Here is a 25,983-nt window from a genome sequence, read left to right as displayed (position 1 = left end):
ATGCTTGGAAGCATTGATTGTATGCATTGGACATGGAAGAATTGTCCTACTGCTTGGCATGGCATGTTTACTGGCCACATTCATGAACCCACTATTATTTTAGAAGCTGTAGCTTCATATGATTTATGGATATGGCATGCTTTTTTTGGATTACCTGGGTCTCTTAATGACATCAATGTGTTAGAGCGGTCTTATGTATTTAGTGGATTGGATGAAGGTAGTGCCCCTCATATTAGCTATAAAGTCAATGGGAGGCCATATGACATGGGATATTATCTTGCTGATGGTATATATCCATCATGGGCAACATTAGTGAAGACTATTCCAGCTCCACAAGGAAATAAGCATCGACATTTTGCTAAAGAGCAAGAAGGGGCAAGGAAAGATGTTGAGCGCGCATTCGGAGTGCTTCAATCACGTTTTGCGATTGTCCGAAACCCGGCAAGACTTTGGGATAAGGATAACCTAAAACATATTATGATGGCATGCATAATTATGCATAATATGATTGTCGAAGACGAGCGTGATGAACATGAGCGTATTAGTAGACTAAGGAAAATACATGGTATCGAAAAAGAATATGATCATGTTGATGAAATTCCACGCATATCACTTTCGCTCGAGCGTACACCAACAATAATGGAGTTCATCGCAAATCGTCATCGAGTTAGAGATAAACAAATGCATACTCAACTCCAAGAAGATCTTGTCGAGCACTTATGGAAAAAACATGGAGCCAATTAGTGATTTGCTTTCTTATATAAATCAATATTATGTTGTTTCAACTTCATTGTAATGTCGTTAAATTTATGAAGAATAAAATTTATATATCATAAGGCTTATCATACCAATTTCATTGAGTAGTAGTATACTTGGTCAAGATAAAGTTACTAACTCTACTGTCAACAATCAATTTCAAGATAAAGTTATTAACTTATGTGAATATAGCCGTGAAAGTGTTGGATCCACTGTCAACAATGACAAGTTGAATGAATCATTTAAAAAATAACATGATTATATTACCTCAAACGTCTCAAAAGCTTCATATTCAATATTAACAAAGGTCTCACTTCCAGAAACATATCACTTTGTAGACTGGGAGCAATTGTAGGAAAAAAAATTGAAAAATGAGTAACAATGGTCAGCAAGCATATAGATTTAGACATGAAATTTAACAATAACATTGTTCAAGGTCCAAACTTGAGAAACAAGATACATTTTTCCAGCTGAACTAATCTCACACAAAAATTATACCATCTAAATATTCAGCAGCTGAAAAGCTAGAAAGAAAGAATCCAAAACACATAACACAAGTCTCTGAATAGCATAAATATCCAGGAGTAATGACACAAGAGACTACTCATTTCCATTCTTACCAGCTCTTTTTGCCAAAATTTCTCTCTGAAGGCTGATGAAATACTCTGCTTGAATAGGATTCATGGAACTAGTATCCATAGACATTATTTTAGTTTCCTCACTTCGAGCTTGAAGTTCAATTTCCTTTTCTCTAAGAGCAACCTGCTTTTGCTCAATATCAATTAGCAACTTAAGTTGTTCTGCCTTTACGCGGTCACTTTCTAGTCTCCTTGCCCTAAACTCTTCCAACTCAGAACGGACTTTTGAAGATTCCTTCTCATCATCATCACCTTGCTCGTTGGATTTTGCTTTTTTGTTCGCTTCTTTTGCAGCCTTTCTTCCAATAGGCCTCTTCAAGGGTGCAGGTTCAGGAGCATTTCCATTATCATCTTCCAAGTTAATTGTAATTTGATTTTTAGCATGAGGAGGCTTGAAGATTCTAGTTGCTTCAATTTTTTTATGTTCAACCATCCATTTTTGCTGAAACCTCAGAAGAGTCCAACAATGGTCAAATCCAAACTGATGACCTTCCTTATCTTTGTAGACCGTTTTTGCCTCTTGTATCTGCAAAGAATAGCTCATGTAAATATCTAACAGAAAAATAACATTTGAGAATGCAACATCAGTACTAACATTTGAAAATATAAATAAGCAGTAGGATGCTTTGAAGATAATGAAGATAATAATAGTGTGCACCTTATCTGCCTCTGTGTATCCACTTTTCCGCAAGTGTTCAATTGCAGCATAATGTCCACAAAACCTACTCACACTGAAGCTTATTTTTGACCAGCGGTTCGTCAGTGATTTTTCAGTGCGTTCATCCGGCCAACTCTTATGTTCTTCAAAGTAATGAGTAATTCTTTTCCAGAATTGGTTCTTCTTTTGATCAGATCCTTTGATTGGATCTAAGCTTGTATTCAGCCATGCGGCTATAAGAAGTTTGTCTTCCTCAGGAGAAAAGTTGATAGTTCTTTGAGATTGTTTTTGTGATTTCTTGCTGCTAGGTGCACATGGCGTCTCTTGATCAGTGTGAGCTTCAGTAGTATATGTCTCTTCAAAAGTAGAACCACTGGAATGGTACTGACTCAATGAAAAATCATATGTCAGATGTGGTTCATTGAGATCATCAAGAGACTGTTCATTGTTGAGGATCTCGGTGAAATTCATCTGCAAAATCTCAGAATTGCTTAATCACCAGATATAGAACTACTAAATTGCATGTACATAGAACTATTTTGATCTTGTGTGGTATATATCATACTCAATAACAACTAGAATATTTTAGCTGGAAAAACCTATATAGGAAGTTCCACTTGAAATATGTAGCAGGTGCTAGAATCCTTGAACTGAACATTTCAACTCTATATGAAGATGAAAGTCGAGTAAAATGTGAGCGAGATAACATTTTCAATGAATATGACATCTTCACTAGTGGATCAGATATATATAACAAAATAACATAAGAAAACTAATAGGGGCTTCACGATTGCTAATGCAACAATGTAAAAGCTCAAGACTTTGTGTTCTACTTTTATTGTGATATATAAAAAAGCATCCTTGGGAAGATAAAGCAAACATACATCACATAGATGCATATTTACTGCTAGAAGAAACTTACAAAATTCACAGGTATCTTCTTCAAGGAAGTGGCCTAGACACAATATAATGGGCAAAATATTTTAAAAAACACTTTTCAAATGAGGAAGAACAATTTTGTCAGGTAAATAAACATGTTGATATGAGGGAGGTCACTTAGATGATTATAATCAATCCATTCATATAATACTCTCTGTTCTATCCACAAATACAATATATAAAGGTGATTCAAATGGACTAGTTCTATATGATATCAACAAGAAACTGGACACTGATAGTAATACTCACGAGCAATGATACAAATGAGAAGGAGGCATACAGTAAATTGCAGTTTATCGTTAATTTGAAAGTCTCAGCAAATATCACAAAATATAGAGTGGAAAGGGAACAAATAACAGATGTACATACAGGAGTTGATACAACAACAATATCAAAGCCTTTATCTTAAATTTGTGGAATGGGACATACGCGTGCACAAGTATATTAATATAGAGGATGTAATATGGTTGTAAATGTTAGAATTAAGGGTCAGTTTGACAACTCAAAATTTTCACTTGTAGATGATGCCAAGTAGATGAATGGTTGCAAAAACCTATATAGGAAAATCAAGTCATGCTCTAGTACGGTGAGTGAGTGAAAATAAGGGTGTAGCATATAACTTGTTAAAGAAAAATTGGGCATTCATTGCACATGAAGTTTTTGATCCATTAAAATACATGAGTGGTTGGACCTAAATTGTGCTAGGATTTTTATTCTCAAAACTCAATAAGTTTACCAAAACAGTAATGAGAAAAAAGGTTTATACATTGATTTGAACTAGGCAGGGAAAATAAAATGAGGATAGCCAAAGAACTACAAGAAATAACATCAATTACTTGTAAACTTCACCATGGAAAATGTTAGAGAATGCTATCTATTCAACAATCTACTAACAAACATAATATATTCTAACTACTCCATCCAATCTCTTTATTTAACAGAATGTGAAAATCTATTGCCTCCATTTTATTTAACAGAATGTGACTAGAAATAATTACTCAAGCAAAGAAGAAACTATTTGAAAATAGGCTTGGCTAATTCTCTCAGATATTATTGATAACAAGATCCAACTATTTGTCATTGTGTCAACCTATTAACCTGATGCATATTAAAGTTCATGTCAGTGTTGTAAAACACGCTCTGGGCGGCCGCCTAGGCGGAGGCGGTGCCCAGAGCGTGTCGCCTAGCCCTGAGCGGCCACGTCTAGGCGCTGGGAGCGCCTAGGCGGCCGCCCAGGGATAAGCGGGCCGCTTAAGCGGCCCGCCCCACTTTTCCAATCTCAGATTTTGAGCAAACTGGTTTAAACTAAAGATAGTAACCAAAGCAAAGAAAACAAATCCCTATGCTTCTACTTCAACTTTCTTTTTAAGAGTGTAACCAGTGAAATTTCAACAAGATGTATGTACACATGTTTCTCAATAATAAAGTCTAGTTTAGATAATAACCCCAAAAAAACAATAGATCAATTCATATCTAAAAAAGGGAGTTGTTTTATTTTGTGGGTCCTGTTTGATCAATCTCCTATCAAAAAGGGAGGTTTTATTTTGATCTCTTTGAACTTTGAAAAATAAGTGAAGGCATCATGTTTATTTATCAAATTAAAGAGTTCTGAGCAGCTGGAAGAGATTTCCTCACTTCAAAAATCACGTATTTTATTCGGGTTCTTTTCCGAACATCTTGGAAGAAAAAGAATCGCAAAAGAAAGACAAGAAAATCCCAAAAATTGAAAGAATACAGGATGAAAAAATCCCAAAATTGATAGAAGGCAAGATCAAAAAGCCCTAGTTAAGAGTGTACCTCAAAATCCAGTGATCAAGAGGAACTTGGCTCGATCAGAGAGAGGAGGAGGAACTATGGCTCGATGGAGAGAGGAGAACTCGAGAGCTCGAGAGGAGAGAGAGGAACTATGGTTCGAGGATCGCCACCGCTCACCGCCGCTCGAGAGGAGAGAGGGAAATCTAGGGCTTTGTTTGAGAGACGAAGGGGGTTCTGCCTCAACTACGAGTCGATCGATCGCTGGAGAGAGAGAAGTGACAAATATCTACAATGGCTCTCTCTTTGTCCCTATTTTTTTATTCGTTGGAGACTTGAAGAATGTGAAATATTTATGACAAAGCTTTCCCCAAATTTTTGCGAGAATTCTAATAAAATGGGGAAGCTGTTGGAGATGCTCTTATAGAGTGCCCAAGAGCACTCTATAGAAAAACCGTTTATTTTATAATCCAAGATTAGATTGTGTTGGAATAAAGCAAAATTCAAAGCTTAAACTATGTTAGGATGATCACTAAACTTAAAACATCGAGTTAATATCATACGTTTAAATAATAAACGGTCCGGATCGATTCAAGATCAAACCGCATCCGATAAACAACTCTGCATCATCATATTCGTTCGCCCGACTCGCCCCACAAATGCCCAGGATCACGTTAGTCTAAAATAAACCCAGCGGCACAATAGAATGACTCGAGTAAAGGCAGTCGCATATCTGAATACATCCCCTATCCTCAGATTCCTATAAATACAGCTGCGACCAGTGGAGAGAGAAAGAGAGAGAGAGCTAGGGTTTTTGGGAGTCTCTGCTTGCGGCTCTCTCTTCATTTTTAGGTGAAATCTCGGGCTTCGCTCGCAATTTTCTCTATTTTCACTGTCTTTAATTTGAATAATTCCTGCAGTTAATTAGAGATAATCTATAGCTACTTGATTCTATTTGCTAGATCTATTAGTTGCTGGTGCTAAGTTTGATTTTGCTGAGTTCTAGGTTTGCAATCGTGAACAAAATCTTAGATCTCTTCTGAATTTCGTGATTAAAGATGGTAGATTTTTCTCAAGGATCCGATTACATCTTAAAGCAGAAAATTTATGAATCTAATCAGACCTATTCGTCTAAATCGTTGACAAATGACGATCGTCGTTGATCTTAGCTATGTTGATGTCTGTAGTTATTTGTAGAGATTGTAAGAATATTTTTTTAGTGTTAGCTATTGGAAACTATTGAGGTTTAAAATTCTCTTAAGTTCTTTGTACCTAATCTGTGATTAGTCTCCGACTGTTCAAGCGATCGTATATGATTGATGAATCATTACAAAGTTGTATATAGTAGTTATTTGATATTTTGGTAATTCCAAGATTCATGTTTTGTTAGTTTACATGTTTCTGCAATAATCAGTTTAATGTATTATGTTTTTGTGCTTGTGCCAAATCTGCGAAGCTAACACGAAATCGATTCTTCATTAAGCCCTTGTATTAGAATGAAAATTTTCTGTGACAATTCATCATGAGCATGAACTGTATAGCATAATAAATTAGCTGCACTGTTTAGTGCTTTTAATAAACTTTAATTAATTTCATAGCATGTATTTATTATTTAAATTCGTTGGGAAATGTTTGGATAAGTAGTAGAGATAAGCTTGAGATTTAAGTTAGTGGACGGCCTGAAGAATGTCAAGGTTTAACAACTGAAGATCAAGATGATGAATCTGGTTCTGAAGTGGCACTTACTACTTCTGTTCTCGGCTATGTCTTTAAGCTATTACAGTTAATGCTGGCTACCATCTGTGTTCTTTGATGTTGGAGTTGTTTAATTTCATTTGAATTTATTGTTGACACTTGACAGCTAATTGAACCCTGATAGTCATGTATTTTAATTAGCTTTAGCTGTTTGTGAATTATACTTTCAGGATGAAATATTTTTCATTCTTAGGTTGCTTTTGCTATATGTCTCCTCTTATTTTGAGGTGGAAGGTGAATCTTTGTGGTTAAAGTTGTCCTTCCTTTCAGTATTGCATCTCATATTTGGCCTTAATTGATGGTTACTGGGATGACAACTTTATTACTGTTTGTTGACTTGTTTTTTGGGCTTATAATGTAGCACTGTGTTCATTCTTTAATCGTATTTTTCACTGAGAAGTTAAAACAGTGACCTTGGTGCTTGACAATGACACTACGAAACTGATATATGTAACGAAGGAACCAGTTAGTTCTTGTTATGCAAAATTTATGTTTGATATTTTTTTTAGTATGAAATGCATTCAGATGTTTAGTCCTTGTTTGTTTTTAGTAGAAAAAAAATAAAGTTATCCTTGTAGACAAAACAAGCATTCTAGTCTTTTTTTTTTGTCTTGTTGGTCTTCTACCATGAGTTTTAGTAATAACCTTGGGAGGGACTTGTTTTATGCACGTCAGGAAGGGACTTTAATTGACATAAGCATATATCTGTCTCTGATATTTTTTTTTATAAAAAGGACAGTAGCCTGGTATTTCAACCTTTGAGCTCCATATTCCAACTCCGTTTTATCACTTATCCGGGCCTGAGCGCCTCGTTTATCATTTTTTCCATACTTATTGACAATGTTTGGAATTATTTTTTTCTTTTGGCGTTTCATAGTTTTGTAGGAATATTTCTATGAAGATTTTAAGGAGTTACTTCTTGAGGAGTTTGATAAGTAATTTTTGTTGCTGAATTATACTAACTGCACTCCTTTTAATCTCATGCTTGTGGCTGTGTTTGGAATTATTAATTTTTAATTTCATAGCTTTACATCAATCTTTGTATGAAAAGCTTTTAAGAAGTTACTTGTTGAGTAGTTAGAAAATTAATTATACTGCCAAATTTTATCTCCCCTTACTATTTTTATGTTGGTGACCTTTTCATGACTTAATATTGTTTCTGAAATTTACAGTATACATTTGCTAGGTGTTCCAGCTGTCTTTATAAGCCGTCAAGATGGTGAAGTTTACAGTTGAAGAGCTCCGTCGGATTATGGACCTGAAACACAATATTCGTAATATGTCTGTCATTGCTCATGTAGATCACGGTAAGCTATTAAACTGTTTTGTTTAATCTGTTTCTTATGGACAAAAATGTCACATTAAGCCTTATGACTGCTTCTCTCCCTCATCAATATATATATGATATCTTCTCAGTATTTTCACTGTAATACATTCTCTTTTGAAATATGAGTTGGTGAAATACATGCCTCTTAGAAGCACTGCAGCTTTAGTCTTTTTTTTTTTAAATTATTTAAAATGGCTACAAGAAGAATAATGCGCTGAAATGATATTTTCTGATCCATATCTTGTATGCTCTACGATGCATTTTAACTAATGCTGGGTCCATATCTTGTATGCTCTATGATGCATTTTAACTAATGCTGGGTCGTATTCACATGTGCAAGAAAATATATATGTTTTCACTATTGTCAATCATATTCCACTTCTCTTTGCTATAATTCGAATTTAGTTTAACGTTGATCTTGTTTTTGTATCATTTATGGTAAAAAAAGGGTAAAATGCTGATTTGTTGTGTAAGCAACAGTTGTTTAGACGTCTCAATCTTCAGCAATGATATGTTCGGACGTAATTGTATTTGTCGGTTATGAATATAGTTATGACTTTTTACCACAAGACAATATATTCATTAATTATCTTGTATTTTCTGTTGTGGTCTTGGATAACTTTGAAAAATAGAATCACAAATAATTTCTGTTTTCTTTTTTACCATGAGAGGTTCTTATCTTGCTGTATAATTTTCCGGCATATAAAAATGGATGCTCTTGTTTTATTCTGCGGAGGCATTGTATATGTCACACATCATAATTACATAAATTAAGTGAATCTTATGTTTTTATTGCTCATAATTACATAAATGTGTTTTAAAACAATATCAATACATCATGAAAATTGAATCAGTTATTTAATTTAACAGTTTCATGCAAACATCTGTTATCTTTTGCTTTATTTTATTATGTACAAAAGTTTAAAATATCTTATATGATCAAAAAGTAATGTCCACTCAATGAATCTGTTTCTTTGTTTTATTTAATATTAAGGAGCTTTTTTCTTTCAGATACACTGTTCCACTATCATTGTTTTCTATCAAATCGATTCCAAAATTAAACATGTTCTAACGATGTAGCATATGGTTCTTGTATCATTGCCATCCTTACATTCTGTTTATTCATTCCGCTCCCCAATGTGTTTAAGATTAGTTTTTCTAACATTAGTTTTTTTCATTAATGTTGCAGGGAAATCTACACTTACCGATTCTCTTGTGGCCGCTGCTGGAATCATTGCACAGGAAGTTGCTGGAGATGTTAGGATGACTGATACTCGTGCTGACGAGGCTGAGCGTGGTATAACCATTAAGTCAACTGGGATTTCACTTTACTATGAGATGACTGACGCATCTCTGAAAGCCTACAAGGGTGAGAGATCAGGAAACGAGTATCTTATCAATCTCATTGATTCACCTGGGCACGTTGATTTCTCATCTGAGGTCACTGCGGCTTTGCGTATTACTGATGGTGCTTTAGTTGTCGTCGATTGCATCGAGGGTGTTTGTGTTCAGACTGAAACTGTCCTTCGACAGGCCTTGGGAGAAAGAATCAGGCCTGTCTTGACTGTTAACAAGATGGACCGATGCTTCTTGGAGCTTCAAGTTGATGGTGAAGAAGCCTACCAGACCTTCCAGCGTGTTATTGAGAACGCAAATGTTATCATGGCTACTTACGAAGATGCCCTTCTCGGTGATGTCCAAGTATACCCGGAGAAAGGTACTGTTGCTTTCTCAGCAGGATTGCACGGTTGGGCTTTCACCTTGACCAACTTTGCTAAAATGTATGCTTCCAAATTTGGAGTTGATGAATCTAAAATGATGGAGAGGCTTTGGGGTGAAAATTACTTTGACCCAGCTACCAAGAAATGGACCAGCAAGAACACCGGCAGTGCTACCTGCAAACGTGGTTTTGTTCAGTTCTGTTATGAACCTATTAAGCAGATTATCAACACTTGCATGAATGACCAGAAGGACAAACTCTGGCCAATGTTGACTAAGCTCGGTGTGACCATGAAGTCAGATGAGAAGGATCTGATGGGTAAAGCTCTGATGAAGAGGGTGATGCAGACCTGGCTACCAGCGAGCAGCGCTCTACTTGAGATGATGATATTTCACCTCCCATCTCCTGCCACAGCACAGAAATATCGTGTGGAGAATTTGTATGAAGGTCCTCTGGATGACGTTTATGCAAATGCTATCAGAAACTGTGACCCAGAAGGCCCTCTCATGCTTTATGTTTCTAAGATGATTCCGGCATCTGACAAAGGTCGATTCTTTGCATTTGGACGAGTCTTTGCAGGAAAGGTGTCTACTGGCTTGAAGGTTCGTATCATGGGACCCAACTTTGTCCCTGGTCAGAAGAAAGACTTGTACGTGAAGAGTGTCCAGAGAACTGTTATATGGATGGGTAAGAAGCAGGAGTCTGTGGAGGATGTTCCATGTGGTAACACTGTCGCTATGGTTGGATTGGACCAGTTTATCACTAAGAATGCTACTCTAACAAATGAGAAAGAAGTGGATGCCCACCCAATCAGAGCCATGAAGTTTTCTGTTTCTCCAGTCGTGCGTGTCGCAGTACAGTGCAAGGTGGCATCTGACCTTCCCAAGCTTGTGGAAGGTTTGAAAAGGTTGGCCAAATCAGACCCTATGGTTGTGTGCACAATCGAGGAGTCTGGTGAGCACATTATTGCCGGTGCTGGTGAGCTCCATCTCGAGATTTGCTTGAAAGATTTGCAGGAGGATTTCATGGGAGGTGCAGAAATTCATGTGTCAGACCCTGTCGTTTCCTTCCGTGAAACCGTTCTTGAAAAGTCATGTCGTACTGTGATGAGCAAGTCGCCAAACAAACATAACCGTCTTTACATGGAAGCTCGTCCTCTTGAAGAAGGCCTCCCTGAGGCCATTGACGAAGGACGCATAGGTCCACGTGATGATCCAAAGGTCCGTTCAAAGATTCTCGCTGAAGAGTTTGGATGGGACAAGGATCTTGCCAAGAAAATCTGGTGCTTTGGTCCTGAGACCACAGGTCCTAACATGGTCGTCGACATGTGTAAGGGAGTTCAGTACCTTAATGAAATCAAGGATTCAGTGGTTGCTGGTTTCCAGTGGGCCTCAAAAGAAGGTGCTTTGGCTGAAGAGAACATGCGTGGTATTTGCTTTGAAGTTTGTGATGTCGTTCTTCATGCTGATGCTATTCACAGAGGAGGTGGCCAGGTCATCCCAACAGCAAGAAGGGTTATCTATGCTTCTCAATTGACAGCCAAGCCCAGGCTTCTCGAGCCAGTTTACCTTGTTGAGATTCAGGCTCCTGAGCAGGCTTTGGGAGGTATCTACGGTGTTCTTAACCAAAAGCGTGGTCATGTCTTTGAGGAAATGCAGAGGCCCGGTACTCCTCTTTACAACATCAAGGCTTATCTCCCGGTTATCGAGTCCTTCGGGTTCTCGGGAACGCTGAGGGCTGCTACATCAGGACAGGCTTTCCCTCAGTGTGTGTTTGATCACTGGGACATGATGAGCTCTGACCCTATGGATTCTACTTCTCAAGCTGGGCAGCTTGTGGCTAGCATTCGTAAGAGGAAGGGTTTGAAGGAGCAGATGACTCCTCTCTCCGACTACGAAGACAAGCTCTAAGGTGAGTGCTATTGCAGTACACATTGATATTCTGGTTATGAAGCTGTTACATCGTGAGCGATATTAGTGAGAATTGAGGGGGCTTTGTGACTAGTGTTATTACACGCGTTAGTCAGTTTTCGAGTCTTCTGATTTGCAGAATGTTTCTCTGCATTTAGTTTCCTGTTGGTGTCTGTAGTCTTCAGACGTTTGTTGTCTTGTTTCGATGTGCTGAAAACTCTTAATTGTTATTATGCTTGTTAGATGCTACTATATAAATCTTGACCGTCGTGTAACTTACAAGTTTTTCTTCTTGTCTAATTTTTGGTGGGTTCAAAGTTCTACTGGTTGGTTGATTAATTGCAGTTAATGTTTCGGCTTTGATCTGTTGTGATTGAGGAATAGTCCTTATTTAGTTTTGCTGAGCTTGAGATTTGATCTTGCTTTCATGCTTTTAGTGGTTGTGCGTTCAAGTAAGTTCGGTGTCTGATTTTGAGTCTGCCTGAGATATATTTGCTTATTGTTTTATTAACTAGTTTGGTCATTATAGCTCGACGGTTGAAGAGATGCTTAATTAGCATTGTTATGATACTGAAAGTTTATTGATAATAGAACTTGTACAATATGATACCCTCTTAAACCTTACGGTTTCTGTAAATGCTTTATCAAGTAACTCTTTCAAAATGGTGATTATATGTTGCAAAATCATATCTACTTGCGCGCAAGAGACCAGACTAAAAGCTCTTTCGTACTGGATGACTTCAATGATCAGATCAGGCTAATCGTTTTGGGGATTTTACCTGATGTTAATGCATTCTTTCAAGAAAACTTTTATAAGTATGATTTTCCAGCATTCGGTCATTCAATCTTCTGTGATTCTCATAGAGTTGTTGTGGTGATGATTCCATCATATTACTAGCCACCTATTTACCGTAACTTTTGTATATTGTTGGTGATACAACAAAGAGATGCACGAGATAGTCTCTGTAGAAAACGGCGTCGAATTGTTCAAAGTGTTGAAAAACGCGAAAATTCAACAGCCTGGGTGTGGTACGTGCCACACCCATGCGTGGCAGAATCTGCGCTGCTGTCAGGGGTGTGGTGCGTGCCACACCCAGGTGCGATAGAATCTTCCCTGTTGTCAGGGGTGTGGTGCGTGTCACAACTCAGTTGTGACAGACTCGTTTTCAGATTCTCATCCTATTTTGGATTGGATTTCTTATAAATAGAAACACACGTTTCTAGGGTTAAGAGAGAGAGGGTTTGAACAGAGAATTTGGGTTCTTTTGAGCACTTTGAGAGGGAGATTATTGTGAGGGAGTGTGAGATCATTGGTTAGCTTATTTTGAGGTTGTTTGAGAGATTGTAACTCGTTGTTTCTCATCCATATAGTGAAATCTCCCCATCCTCTTCTTGTGGACGTAGGCAATTGCCGAACCATGTAAATTTCTGTGTTTGTGTGTGATTTTGGACGTTATTTTGTGAATTGCACTCATGTTTTGTATGGTTCTTCTCTCATTGCTCGCCGACTCGTTTGAGTTTATTACGAGCACTCTTCCACACGGCGCGCGACAAGTGGTATCTGAGCTCAGATTTTCAGATCTACGATTTTGTATTGGGTGGAGGAAGATTCGTTGTTGGAAGCTTGGTTCTTACAGATCTAGGCTTCAGTGGAGATAGCGTTGCGGAGTTGTCGTTGAAAATCCCGCTTTCCTCGTGTGGTTAGGAGATCGAGTTGGAATTCTCTAGGGTTCAGTTGGATAATTTCTCAATTCTATTAAATTTTGAATCTTTCTTTACAATTAGAGTTAGTTTGCAATGGGAGAAGAAGTTGGTGAAAGCAGCAAGGCGATGACGAGTACAGTTCAAGTTATACTTCAGAATACAAAGATTAGTGTTGTGAAGTATGATGACAAAATTAACTTTGGTTTGTGGATGAGTGATGTGCAAGATGCACTGAATACTCAAAATTTGGAAGAGACCATCATGGTCCACGAGAGGCTACCGAAGTATGATGAGGCGATATAAGACAAGATGAATCGAAACACTTGTGGGGTAATTAGATCTTGTTTAGAAAAAGAGTTGAAATACGATGTGATTGGCGTGACGTCTGCGATGAAGATGTGAGAGATTCTCAACAATAAATATCTTACGAAAAGTGTTGAGAACTGTTTGTACTTGCTGCGAAGATTGTTCAAATTCCATATGTACAGGGGTACCTCACTTGCGGATCATATGAACAACTACACAAAGTTGTTGTCCGACTTGGCAAACGTTGATGAGAAGATAATGGATGAGTACAAGATGATTTTTTTTATTAGGATCCTTACCCGATGAGAAGTATGATACATTTGTGCTCACTTTGTTAAACGGTAGATCTTCCATCACCTATAGTGAAGTAACTAATGTGTTGACGAATTACGATCTGAGAAGGAAGGACAAAAAGACTTCCAGAGTTAGCATTTCATGAGAGGCCTTGTCGACGGGAGGAATGAGTCCATATCTGAGAGGTGATAATTGAAGTAGGTCAAAGTCTAAAGGCCACTACTAATTAGCAAAGAACCAGTGTGCTTTCTGTAAAGAACAAGGATATTGGAAGAAAGATTGCCCGAAGCTTAGAGAGAAGGAGAATAGCAAGAAGAATGGCCCGAATGCTAATAAGGTGAATATCGCTAGAGGTAATGATTCAGATGATTCCTACTTTTCTCTATTGATTACTCCAGAGTTGAACCATGTGGATGCATCGGATTAGATGCTGGATTCCGACGTTACTTATCATGTGACTCACCGGCGAGATTGGTTTGCATCATTCAAGAAACTCGATGGGGGGGGGGGGATGGGGGGGGGGGGGTATGGTGGTCATGAGAAATGATCAATCATATAGCATTTGTAGGATAGGTACCGTCAGGATTCAGATGCGTGATGAAGTTGTTCTTGAGTTGAATGAAGTGAGATTTGTTCCTTAGCTGAAAAAGAATCTTATTTTCATTGGAGCTTTGAAGGCAAATAGATTCAATGTGACTTTTGAGAATGCTGTAGCAAAAGTTACTAAAGGATCTTTGGTAGTGATGAAGGAAGTCCGCAGTAGGAATCTTTATTATCTAAAGGGGAGCACCGAGATTGGTCAATTAGCTTTAGCTGTTTCAGAGGCGAACGTGAACAAACTTTGGCACTACTGATTGGACCACACAGGTGAAAAGTCACTGTAGGCGCTATGCAAGCAGGGGCTATTGAAGGAAGTCAAGAGTGGAAAGATTGAATTATGTGAGCACTGTGTTCTTGGAAAGAAGACAAATATGAAGTTTGGAACATCCGTACATAGGACAACGGGCATTTTGGACTATGTGCACATGGATGTTTAGGGTCTCACCAAGACGACATCACTTGGTGGTCGACATTGGTTCGTTACGTTTGTGGATGACTATTCTAGGCATTGTTGGATGTACACCATAACACATAAGAATAAAGTCTTAGAGTTATTTGTGGAGTAGAAGAGGAGATTAGAATTGCAGACTGTGAGAAAGATCAAGATGTTGAGATTTGACAACGGCAACAAGTATACTTCAGTCCCTTTTCAGCAGCTATGCGAGACGAGGGCATAGAGAAACACTTCACAGTTAGTCATATGCCGCAACAAAATGGGGGTGACAGATGTTAGACCCTAGAGGGGGGGTGATTAGGGTCTTATGCTAATCTAATCCGATTAAATGCCAATTAAAATTAATTAATACGTTATCCTAGCAAGTATAAAATACAACAAGATATGTGAGCTAGGATAAACAATATGAACAAGGGATATATCCTAGCAATGAGATATACTATGAGTTATATGCAAGGATATGAAACTAAGGGTGATATAAACATAAATAAGATAAACAAGATAGTGGATAATATGAACAAGGGATATATCCTAGCAATGAGATATACTATGAGTTATATGCAAGGATATGAAACTAATGGTGATATAAACATAAATAAGATAAACAAGATAGTAGATAATATGAACTAAGAGTAAATGACAATGGCGATATAAGATATGAGCATGAATATAAATGAACGCCAAAGCACACTCAAACACACTATATGATCACGGAGTTCGGACCTTCCGTCCTACGTCTCCGCTCCCCACTCCCGGGGAGAAATCCACTAACACAATCCGGTTTGGAAGCCGGAACTTCTTCTACACACTCGGTTTTCTAGCTAACCGAAAACTCTACAACTCACACTCTTGCAATCACACTCTACACCCACTAAGTGTTGGACCTAGCCGTGTCTCCCTCAAGTGCTCGGTTACAACCTCTCCCTAGGCACGTCAACCGACGCCACTCCTCTTGGGACGATCCCCGACTCTCACCACACACTCCTCACTCGGTGTACAAGAGTATTACAAAGTGATTTAACAATTAAGCACAATATAGCAAATGATTGTTCTCTCTAACAAGGTGAGAACTCAATTAGGCTCAACTCAATGTCACACTATCCCACAACCCAATTATATAATGTATGCAAATACAATAAGCTCAATGGTTGTGTGTGCAAACAAAGAGTAAATCAAATCAAACTAAACTCAATATAAAACTAGCTTTAATAGAAATGATAATCAACAAATAATTATAAATAAAAGCTAGACTTGAGTTTAGGAAAACTTCTCTAGATCAAGATGGAGAGATGGAGATATGAAGCCCAAACAAGAAGATGATCTCCTCCACTTGTGAAAATAATCTTCAAACCAAACAAACACTAAAACTCACTTAAACCCTTGTTTAAAACTCTTTAAACTTGTTTAAAACATTTCTTGAGTTACCTTAGAGGTATGAGGGCATGGGGTATATATAGGCTCATGAAACAACCCCAAAAACCAATAAAAACACCCCCAAAACATTAAAATAAACAAAAAAACAGAACTAGCTGTTACTGTAGCAATGGTCGGATGCTACAGTACTTCGGTCGACCGGTACGGTCGACCGGATTACTGTAGCAGTGCGCAGCTGTTTTGTAAAATCAATTTAAAATAGTAAATGAACTCCAAAAATTATGAAATTTTGTGAGAAAAACTTTGGGGAATGATTGTAGACATGATAATAAACATGCTACAATGACTGGTTATCAAAAAGGACTTCCCAAATGAAAAATATCATCATTTTACAAACTAGTCCAAAACATGAAAATATGAGATACTTGAATTTTGATGTTTTGACATAAACCAACTTTTGAAACTTTGTGAAATGTTTTTGTAGACTTAGTAAAACATGTATAAACTGATATTGAAGTCTATAAACTAAGAATACAATATTTTCACAAATACAATAGAAAATGAAACCTATGAGTATGTATATGAAAATATATTTGTTTCATATCTATGTAGATAAACCAAATCACAATAATAAATATGAAACATGTAATTTCATATTTATAAACATGAAAACCAAAACTTGTGTTGTATATATATGTGATTACATATATAATACGAAGAAACCAATAAATGTGTGTGTATAGATAATTAAGCTTAGAGTATATAACACACATAATATAAATCCTAAACTAAATTACCCAAGCTAGATCTTGATCTTCAATAAGCTCACTTCTATGTAATCTCGCGGATGAAGCTTTAACTTGGATCTTAAACTTTGAATAGCAAGGCTTCACCGACATTCCGCCAACCTCCTTTGGATATGATCGTTGAAGCTCTATTCCATCCATCCTCCAACAACGTTGTTTGTCTACAAAACATAGGAATGCACAAATACTAGACAAACAACATTAGTAATAAATTGTTTGTTAAACATCATCAAAACAAGAAGGCCAACAATCTCCCCCTTTTTGATGATGACAAACAATTTACAAAAAGGAATATATGCATGAAGGAAATGAACATATACACATGCATATAAACAAGGAATTGTATACTCACAATATTTCTCCCCCTTTGACAACATAAAAAAGGATAAGAGAGATAAAGCTCCCCCTATCAATAAGCATAGGTGAGTATAAAAAGAATATATATATATATATATATATATATAGCAAAAAGCCATATAGAATATATGCAGTATACTCACAATATTTCTCCCCCTTTGACAACATCAAAAAGGTAACAAAAGAATTAAGAGAGCGAAAGCTCCCCCTATCAATAAGCATAGGTGAGTATAAAACATAAAAAGATATAGGGATTGCTCCCCCTATCAAAATGCCTCATGAATGTATGAAATGAAGATCATGGCAAACATATGTGAGCAAGCATAAAGCATGTATAAAAGATTTATGAAGTCAAAAGAAGAAGAACATGAGAGTCATGCAAAAAGGTTTTCAAGTGAAAACAAATCAACCAAATGAAATCATAAATCACAAGTAAATCACATAAAACTAAATTATCATTGATTTTTTTAAAAAAATCAAGAGAGGCAATCATATCTAGCTCTTGAGCTAATAATAACCCATATAAATAAAAATTTGTTTTCATAATCAAAAGATTTTAAAGCATAATTTTCAAAACCAAGATAAAGAAGGATAAAAAACATTAAAATTCTTAGTTTGAAAATCAAATTTGTTTTGGTACCCAAGAACTCTTGGTACCAAAAGATTTAGGGAGCAACAAATCAAAACACACTTTTTAAGAGAGGCAACAATTATATTAAGCTTTTGAGCTTGTTCCAACCCATATAATCATTTTAGCATCCGGTAAACTTGATTTGGGAATAAACACCCAATAAACCCGGAGGGTTATATAAATACACACCTCTCATCAAAATCAAAACTAATAATCATGAAAACAAAAGATTTGATAAAAGAAAATTTGTTTTCATAACCAAAAGATCTTAAAACATAATTTTCAAAACCAAGACAAAAAAAAAATAAAAACACTAAAGTTCTTGGTTTAAAATCAAATTTGTTTTGGTACCCAAGTAATTTTGGTACCAAAAGGTTTAGGGACATGACCCCTATCATTGAAGCTCAAAGCCCTAGGGTTATGAACCCTCTTAGGCATATGTGGTGCACTAACACGGTCAAATCCTCCAAACTACGTCGGATTTCCTCCAAGTTGCCTTGATGTGCTTCTATGAATTTCCATAAATTGTAAGCACTATCAAAATGAACAAATTTGTTAGAAAATGATGAGTCAAAGGCATTAAGCAAATACTCTAACAAAAACTTGTTCATATTAAACATTTTCTTATCATGATCGCTCCACTTGGATTTCTCCAATGTGGGCACAATATAAGCACAATCAATAATTTTCCATAAGTCAATATTTCTAGATTCAACAAATAGTTTAAATCTAGAAGCCCATTGTGCATAGGGAAAATTAATGAATTTAGGAGCAACATTGGATTTATAGCCTAAACAAAATACATTCATATTCAAGATATATATATGAACATATGCAAGCAAGACAAATGCAATCATAACTAGATTAGCACAAATAAGATAACTTGGATCTTTAACTCAAGGTGGTTAGACCTTAAATCAAAGAGCACCAAGCTCTGATACCAATTGTTAGACCCTAGAGGGGGGGTGATTAGGGTCTTATGCTAATCTAATCCGATTAAATGCCAATTAAAAACTAATTAATACGTTATCCTAGCAAGTATAAAATACAACAAGATACGTAAGCTAGGATAAGCAATATGAACAAATGAATATATCCTATCAATGAGATATTACAAATATATGAGCAAGGATATATGAACTAACACAAGGGTAAAATAAACAATCTACACAAGTGATAGGGTAATATGATGAGCAATACACAAAGGCGATATAAGATATGAAAACAAGAATAAGAACGCCAATGCAATCACAAACAAAACGATATGTTTACGAGGTTCGGTCCCCACGACCTACGTCCCCGCTCCTCACCTCGAGGAGATCTCCACTATCACAACCGGGTTTTCTACGTTCACCCGAACAACGTTTACACCTCACAATACAATCACTATGTAATCACACCTCACACACTAAGTGTTGGTCCTAGCCCGTGTCCTCCTCCTCAAGTGCTCGGTTACAACCTCTCCCTAGGCACGTCAACCGACGCCACTCCTCTTGGATTCGACCCCGTCTCTCACCACACACTTCTCTCGGTGTACAAGTGTATTACAAGTGAATCCTCACAATAAGCACAATATAAATCAAATGATTTGTTCTCTAAACAAGGTGAGAACTCAATTAAGCACAACTCTTAGTCACAAACCCACAACCCCAAATTATACTATGAATGTAAATACAATAAGCTCAAAAGGTTGTGTGTGAACAAAGAGATATAAATCAAAACTAAACTCAATGTAGTTCTAGCTTAATAACAATGATAATCAAATATATAAAAAAGCTAGAAATAGAGTTTAGAAAACTTCTCAATATATCAAGAGTTGGAGGGAGAATAGTTGAATGCCCAAACACCAATAGATGATCTCCTCAAGCTCTTGTAGAATTGAATCACAAAAACAAACTCTCAATTTGCTTAAAAGCTTTTTAAACACACTTAAACCAAACTAAAACCCTTGTTAAAAGCTTTATTAAACTTGATTAAAAACTCTCTTGGTTTTTCTGAAAAGACATCAGCAATGGGGTATATATAGGAAGAGGAAATATCAGCAAAAACCCCAAAACAGAAAGACCAAAATGCCCCAGAAGAGTCAGCTCAGAAATAGCCGTTAGAAGTCCAACGGATCTATTGTCGGTCGACCGAAAATTCCGTCGGTCGATCGATGAGAGCAAAAACACGAAGAAGACGTTCTGGACCATTGTCGGTCGACCGGAAATTCTGTCGGTCGACCGATTTGAGCTCTCGGTCGACCGGACCGGTCGACCGATGACTCTCTGGAAAAATACTGACGAATGGTCAATTGACCGGTCGACCGTACCGGTCGACCGAAAACTGACATTTCAGGAAACAACGCTGATTTTAAAACACTGTTTAAAAATATCAAATAAATTCCAAAAAATGTAAAACTTTGGGGAATGATTGTAGACATGATAATAAACATGCTACAATGACTGGTTATCAAAAAGGACTTCCCAAATGAAAAATATCATCATTTTACAAAATAGTCCAAAACATGAAAATATGAGATACTTGAATTTTGATGTTTTGACATAAACCAACTTTTGAAACTTTGTGAAATGTTTTTGTAGACTTAGTAAAACATGTATAAACTGATATTGAAGTCTATAAACTAAGAATACAATATTTTCACAAATACAATAGAAAATGAAACCTATGAGTATGTATATGAAAATATATTTGTTTCATATCTATGTAGATAAACCAAATCACAATAATAAATATGAAACATGTAATTTCATATTTATAGACATGAAAACCAAAACTTGTGTTGTATATATATGTGATTACATATATATACAAGGAAACTAATAAAATGTGTGTGTATAGATAATTGAGCTTAGAGTATATAACACGCATAATATGTATATATATAACTATATATATGCATAGAAACCAAAATATATATATATATATATATATACACGAAGAAACCAATAAATGTGTGTATATAGATAATTGAGCTTAGAGTATATAACACGCATAATATAAATCCTAAACTAAATTACCCAAGCTAGATCTTGATCTTCAATAAGCTCTTCTAGGTAATCTCGCGGATGAAGCTTTAACTTGGATCTTGAACTTTGAATAGCAAGGCTTCACCGACATTCCGCCAACCTCCTTTGGATATGATCGTTGAAGCTCTATTTCATCCATCCTCCAACAACGTTGTTTGTCTACAAAACATAGGAATGCACAAACACTAGACAAACAACATTAGTAATAAATTGTTTGTTAAACATCATCAAAACAAGAAGGCCAACAACAGAGAGATTGAATTGGTCTTTACTAAAGAGGGTCCGATGTTTGTTATCGCAGAGTGGTTTGGAGAAGATCTTTTGGGATGAGGCACTTTCATATGCGAGTCACCTCATTAATAGAATGCCTTCATTTGCGATTGAGGGAAAAACCCCTATAGAGATATGGTCGGGAGAGCCAGCACGCGATTATGATCAACTCAAGGTATTTAGGTACATTGTATTTTATCATGTGAAGACTGATAAATTAGAACCTCGAGCTAGAAATGTCATATTTGTTGGATTCAAGCGTGGTGTGAAAGGATACAAGCTTTGGGATCCAGTTGATAAAAAGATTGTGCCGAGTAGAGATGTCACTTTCTATGAGGTTTCGATCTTGAAGCTTCTCAGTTTTCATCAGGTGGAGAGCACCCCGACAGAGGAGATATCGCAAGTGGTGGAGATTGATGCGGCTCCACAGTATCCAGATAGTATCGTATCCATTAGAGTGCCGACTGAGGTGACGCCAGACGAGCATAACGATGATTTAGAGGATACAGGTTTAGCAGTTCAGCAGAACAGAATCTGGGACTGATGGTTCAGGTTCAAGATTCGATTGCGGTTCGGAGACCCGGGAGAGACATACGGTTGCCAGCTAGGTATACGAATACAGTCATTGCTTATGCACTTCCGATGGAGAGTGTCGATGAGATGGTTTCTACTACATTCAGAGAGGCTGAGCAGAGTTCAGAGACTGATTTGTGGCAGGAAGTTATGCGGGAGGAGATGAAATCTCTTCAGAAGAACGACACATGAGAGCTTATTGAGCTCCCAAAGGGGCAGAAGGCTATTAGTTGCAAATGAGTGTATACGAAGAAGGATGGCATTGAAGGCACTCCGGTGAAGTTCAAAGCTAATTTGGTAGTGAAGGGCTATGCACAAGAAGAACACATTGATTACAATGAGGTCTTTTCTCCAGTGGTGAAGCACTCTTTGATTCGGATCTTGTTAGCTTTGGTGGTATAGTATGGTTTAGAATTGGATCAATTGGATGTGAAAACGGATTTATTCATGCTGATCTTGATGATGAAATCTATATGACTCAGCCATTGGGGTTTTGAGCTGCAAGGAAGGAGAAATTGGTTTGCAGATTGAAGAAATCGCTATACGGTTTGAAGCAATCTCTGCGACAGTGGTATATGCGATTCGATGGGTTTATGCTCGATCATTCATACATTAGGAGCCAATTTGATCATTGCGTGTACTATCACAAGTTGTCAGGAGGTGCGTACATCTATTTGTTGCTTTATGTCGATGACATGTTGGTTGCTTCTATTTCCAGATCCGCTATAGATGAGTTGAAGATACAGCTTTCGAAAGAGTTCGAGATGAAGGATTTGGGTGAAGCGAAGCACATTTTAGGGATGGAGATCAGTAGAGACAGAGATAAGGGCAGAATTTGTTTGACACAAGTAGCTTATTTGAAGAAAGTTCTACAGCGATTTAATGTGAGCATGGAGACGAAACCAGTTAATGTATATTTGGGAGCCCATTTGCAGCTTTCAATTGACCTCTCACCGAAGACAGCTGAAGCTAGAGAGTTGATGTTGAATTGTTCAAAGTGTTGAAAACCGTGAAAATTCAGCAGCCTGGGTGTGGTGCGTGCCACACCCAGGTGTGGTGCGTGCCACACCCAAGCATGACAGAATATGCCCTGTTGTTTAAGGTGTGGTGTGTGTCACACTTAGGTGTGACAGAATATGTCCTGTTGTCTGGGGTGTGATGCGTGCCACACCCGGGTATGACAGACTCATTTTCAGATTCCCACACGGTTTTGGATTGGGTGTTATAAATAGAAACACACGTTTCTAGGCTTGAGAAAGAGAGTTTGAATAGAGAATTTGGGTTTTTTTGAGCACTTTGAAAGAGAGATTATTGTGAGGGAGTGTGAGATCATTGGTTGGGTTATTTTGAGAGTTGTTTAAGAGATTGTAACCTGTTGTTTCTCCTCTATATAGTGAAATCTCCTCATCCTCTCCCCGTGGACTAGGCAATTGCCGAATCATGTAAATTTCTGTGTTTGTGTGTGATTTTGGCCGTTCTATTGTGAATTGCACTCGTGTTTTATTTGGTTCTTCTCTCATTGCTCGCCGACTCCATTGGGTTTATTGAGAGCACGCTTCCGCAAGACGCGCGACAGTCTCTCCTATATTCGTTCAGTTGCCTGTACTCGATGGCTTGAAGGCTATCCGATGCTCCTTAGGGAAACGCTTGCAAAATCTCGCACACCGTCCAGGCTGAGAAATATTTCTATTATCTGGGCTAAAACTTGCGAACTATTATTAGTTTCCAGTTACCTGGATGCTATATCTGATTGTATTAGTAATAGGTGAATGTTAGTTTTCAATTACCTAGATGCTATATCTGATTGTATTAATAATAGGTGAATGCTTTAGCCCGAAGACGTGCTTGAATTGCAAGTTTGTGAGCTTGGAATTTAGTTTTGGTGTTTTCCTATAAAATAACCTTTAAACTAAGGTTATTCTATAGAAACTATTTATACATAAACCATCTTAAAAAAAAAGTTTTTGTTGCAATCAACCACATGGATGTACTTTTCGGTTAAGTTTTTTTTGGGGTAATTAACTCTACCTAATTTTAATTAAAGATCGTCTCTCTAATATATGCTTGGTATTTATAACTAATTATTATAACAACAATCGAAAAAAATTTACGTATAATTTGATAATCAAAATACGCCCCTAGTTTTTACAGTCTCTTGCAAACTGTTACTCTTTGACACGGAAGCTTCCTCCACATTAAAATACGCCCCCTTCTTTTTGCAACTACTTCGTTACTTTCAAGGCACACGCTTCTTCCTATATTGTCGTGGGGAATCCTCGTGCTTCCTTCCTTCCTTTCCAACAGTCGTTAATGGCGGCGATCAAATTTCACGTGCGTTTTTATGGTGTGACCTTACAATATGTCTAGAACATATAATAGGCCCCGTGATTGTGAGTTTGTGACATAGAAATTTTGTAGACTTTTTAACTTTTTCTCGTTGTGAATCAGTGCACCGCACGAAGTGTTCTAGATGAGCGCTGCTGAACTACATTTCGTAAAGTATATTTCATAGAGGAATTGCTTCGGGTTACAGAGAAGACTGTCATTTTCGTGAAGGGTTGAGGGTTATAGCTTTTTATTACTCTATGAAGTCAGCGTTTTTTTTAATAGGCCGAAACGTTGACTCGACGTCGATTTTTTTTTAAACCTAGTTTCTAAATTCCTTGCTTGTGAGAATTAAATCTGAATTGCCCATATACTATGTCTGCTCAAACTATGTCAGAACTCTATAATTGTGATGAAAATTAGAGCCCTGCTATTTGGCTCGCGCGAGTTGCAACTCGCGTGAGACAAAACAGGGGGGTGGTTGGATGCTTGACGAAGAGTTCGATCCGCTCTGGTGGTTGGATTGTCTTTAGAGTGGTCGAGGCACGAGGGGCGTTGTCCTTTTTGTGAACAGTGCTGGGTTCCCGATTGGTCCGGGTCTTGGTTGTTCCGAAATCCTATCAGCTCACGTAGCTCGTCGATTCACTTCAGTCGTTCGTCGACGTCAATTGGATTCCTGTGGCTTGGATAGTGACGTTCATCGTCGCTCTTTAACACTGAACCGTTCGTGGAGATCTATAGGCAATTTTCAATGCCTACAATGCAAATATGGAGTTAATATCAAAATTGTCTAAGAAGAATCTTGTGAAAGGGCTACCTAACTTGCACTTCATAAAAGATACAATTTGTGAGGATTGTGCCAAAGGTAAACAAACAAAGTCTTCTTTCAAATCCATCCATGAGGTATCGACTTCTAAACCCTTGTAATTACTTCATCTTGATTTATTTGGTCCTATGCGTGTTACCTCTCTTGGAGGCAAACACTATGTTTTTGTGATTATTGATGATTTTTCTCGTTTTACATGGACAATATTTCTTGCAAAGAAAAATGATTGTTTTGAAGAATTTGCAAATCATGTTAAAAGAATTGAAAATGAAAAAGATTTGAAAGTTGTTAAAATAAGAAGTGATCATGGTGGTGAATTTCAAAATGAATTTTTCTATGATTTTTGTGCTCATCATGGTATAACTCATATGTTTTCCGCTCCTAGAACACCACAACAAAATGGTGTTGTTGTCCCACCCCCCTGTTTTGTCTCACGCGAGTTGCAACTCGCGCGAGCCAAATGGTATTTTCCTGAAAATTAAGAGTTATATCTCATGCTGTAAGCAGTAATGGAGCTGCATCAAATGTCAAGATTCAGAAGCACGAAGAAGGCAAGTCTTCCCTGAAGTCTTTTAGTTAGCAAGCAATCAATATCCATCACCTAAATTTCATCGGGTACAGACAAAATCAACCAACCATCCCAATTTTATACTCTTCTAAGGCTCAAAATTCAACGTTTGACCAAGGGGCTCCATCCCTCCCCACTGTATTCCACCCCAACGACCCACAGTCTGAACCCAAATACAAATCCCCGCCAAAAACCAACCGACTCCCAAAAAAAAAGAAAAAAGAAAAAAAAAAGAAACCCCAAAAAAAATGTCACCAATATCTCTTCCCCCTCTCTATCTCCTCTTCTTCTTCTTCTTCCTTCTTCTTCTCTCTCCTTCAACCTCCAATGACCAAGAAAAGCAAACCCTCCTCCAAATCAAGCAATCATGGGGCAACCCTTCGGCCCTTGCCGACTGGTCGACCGCCACGG

At 37.4% G+C, this 25,983-nt stretch overlaps 3 protein-coding genes across 4 annotated transcripts in view; all 3 read left to right on the top strand.

Moving 5' to 3' along the window:
* LOC109842340 lies at positions 1-744 on the top strand. The gene has a single exon (XM_020411231.1). The coding sequence runs from the start codon at positions 1-3 to the stop codon at positions 742-744; it is 744 nt and encodes a 247-aa protein (XP_020266820.1).
* Positions 5,485-11,776, top strand: LOC109840626 (elongation factor 2-like). Of its 2 annotated transcripts, none has more exons than XM_020409355.1 (3): positions 5,485-5,595; positions 7,685-7,805; positions 9,015-11,776. In XM_020409355.1, the coding sequence occupies exons 2-3, from the start codon at positions 7,715-7,717 to the stop codon at positions 11,453-11,455; spliced, it is 2,532 nt and encodes an 843-aa protein (XP_020264944.1). In that variant the 5' UTR covers positions 5,485-5,595; positions 7,685-7,714; the 3' UTR covers positions 11,456-11,776. The 2 variants fall into 2 exon arrangements, with proteins under 2 accessions (XP_020264944.1, XP_020264943.1); XM_020409354.1 differs by having other exon boundaries at positions 7,671-7,805.
* LOC109842339 (receptor-like protein kinase 5) overlaps positions 22,654-25,983 on the top strand; it is a 6,685-nt gene continuing 3,355 nt past the window's right edge. Inside the window, 1 exon segment of the mRNA XM_020411230.1 lies at positions 22,654-22,835. Within this exon segment, the coding sequence (XP_020266819.1) occupies positions 22,654-22,835 (182 nt within the window).

This window comes from Asparagus officinalis, chromosome 5 (assembly GCF_001876935.1).
Source record: "Asparagus officinalis chromosome 5, Aspof.V1, whole genome shotgun sequence".
NCBI lineage: Eukaryota > Viridiplantae > Streptophyta > Magnoliopsida > Asparagales > Asparagaceae > Asparagus > Asparagus officinalis.
This window is presented reverse-complemented; position numbering and strand designations above follow the sequence as displayed.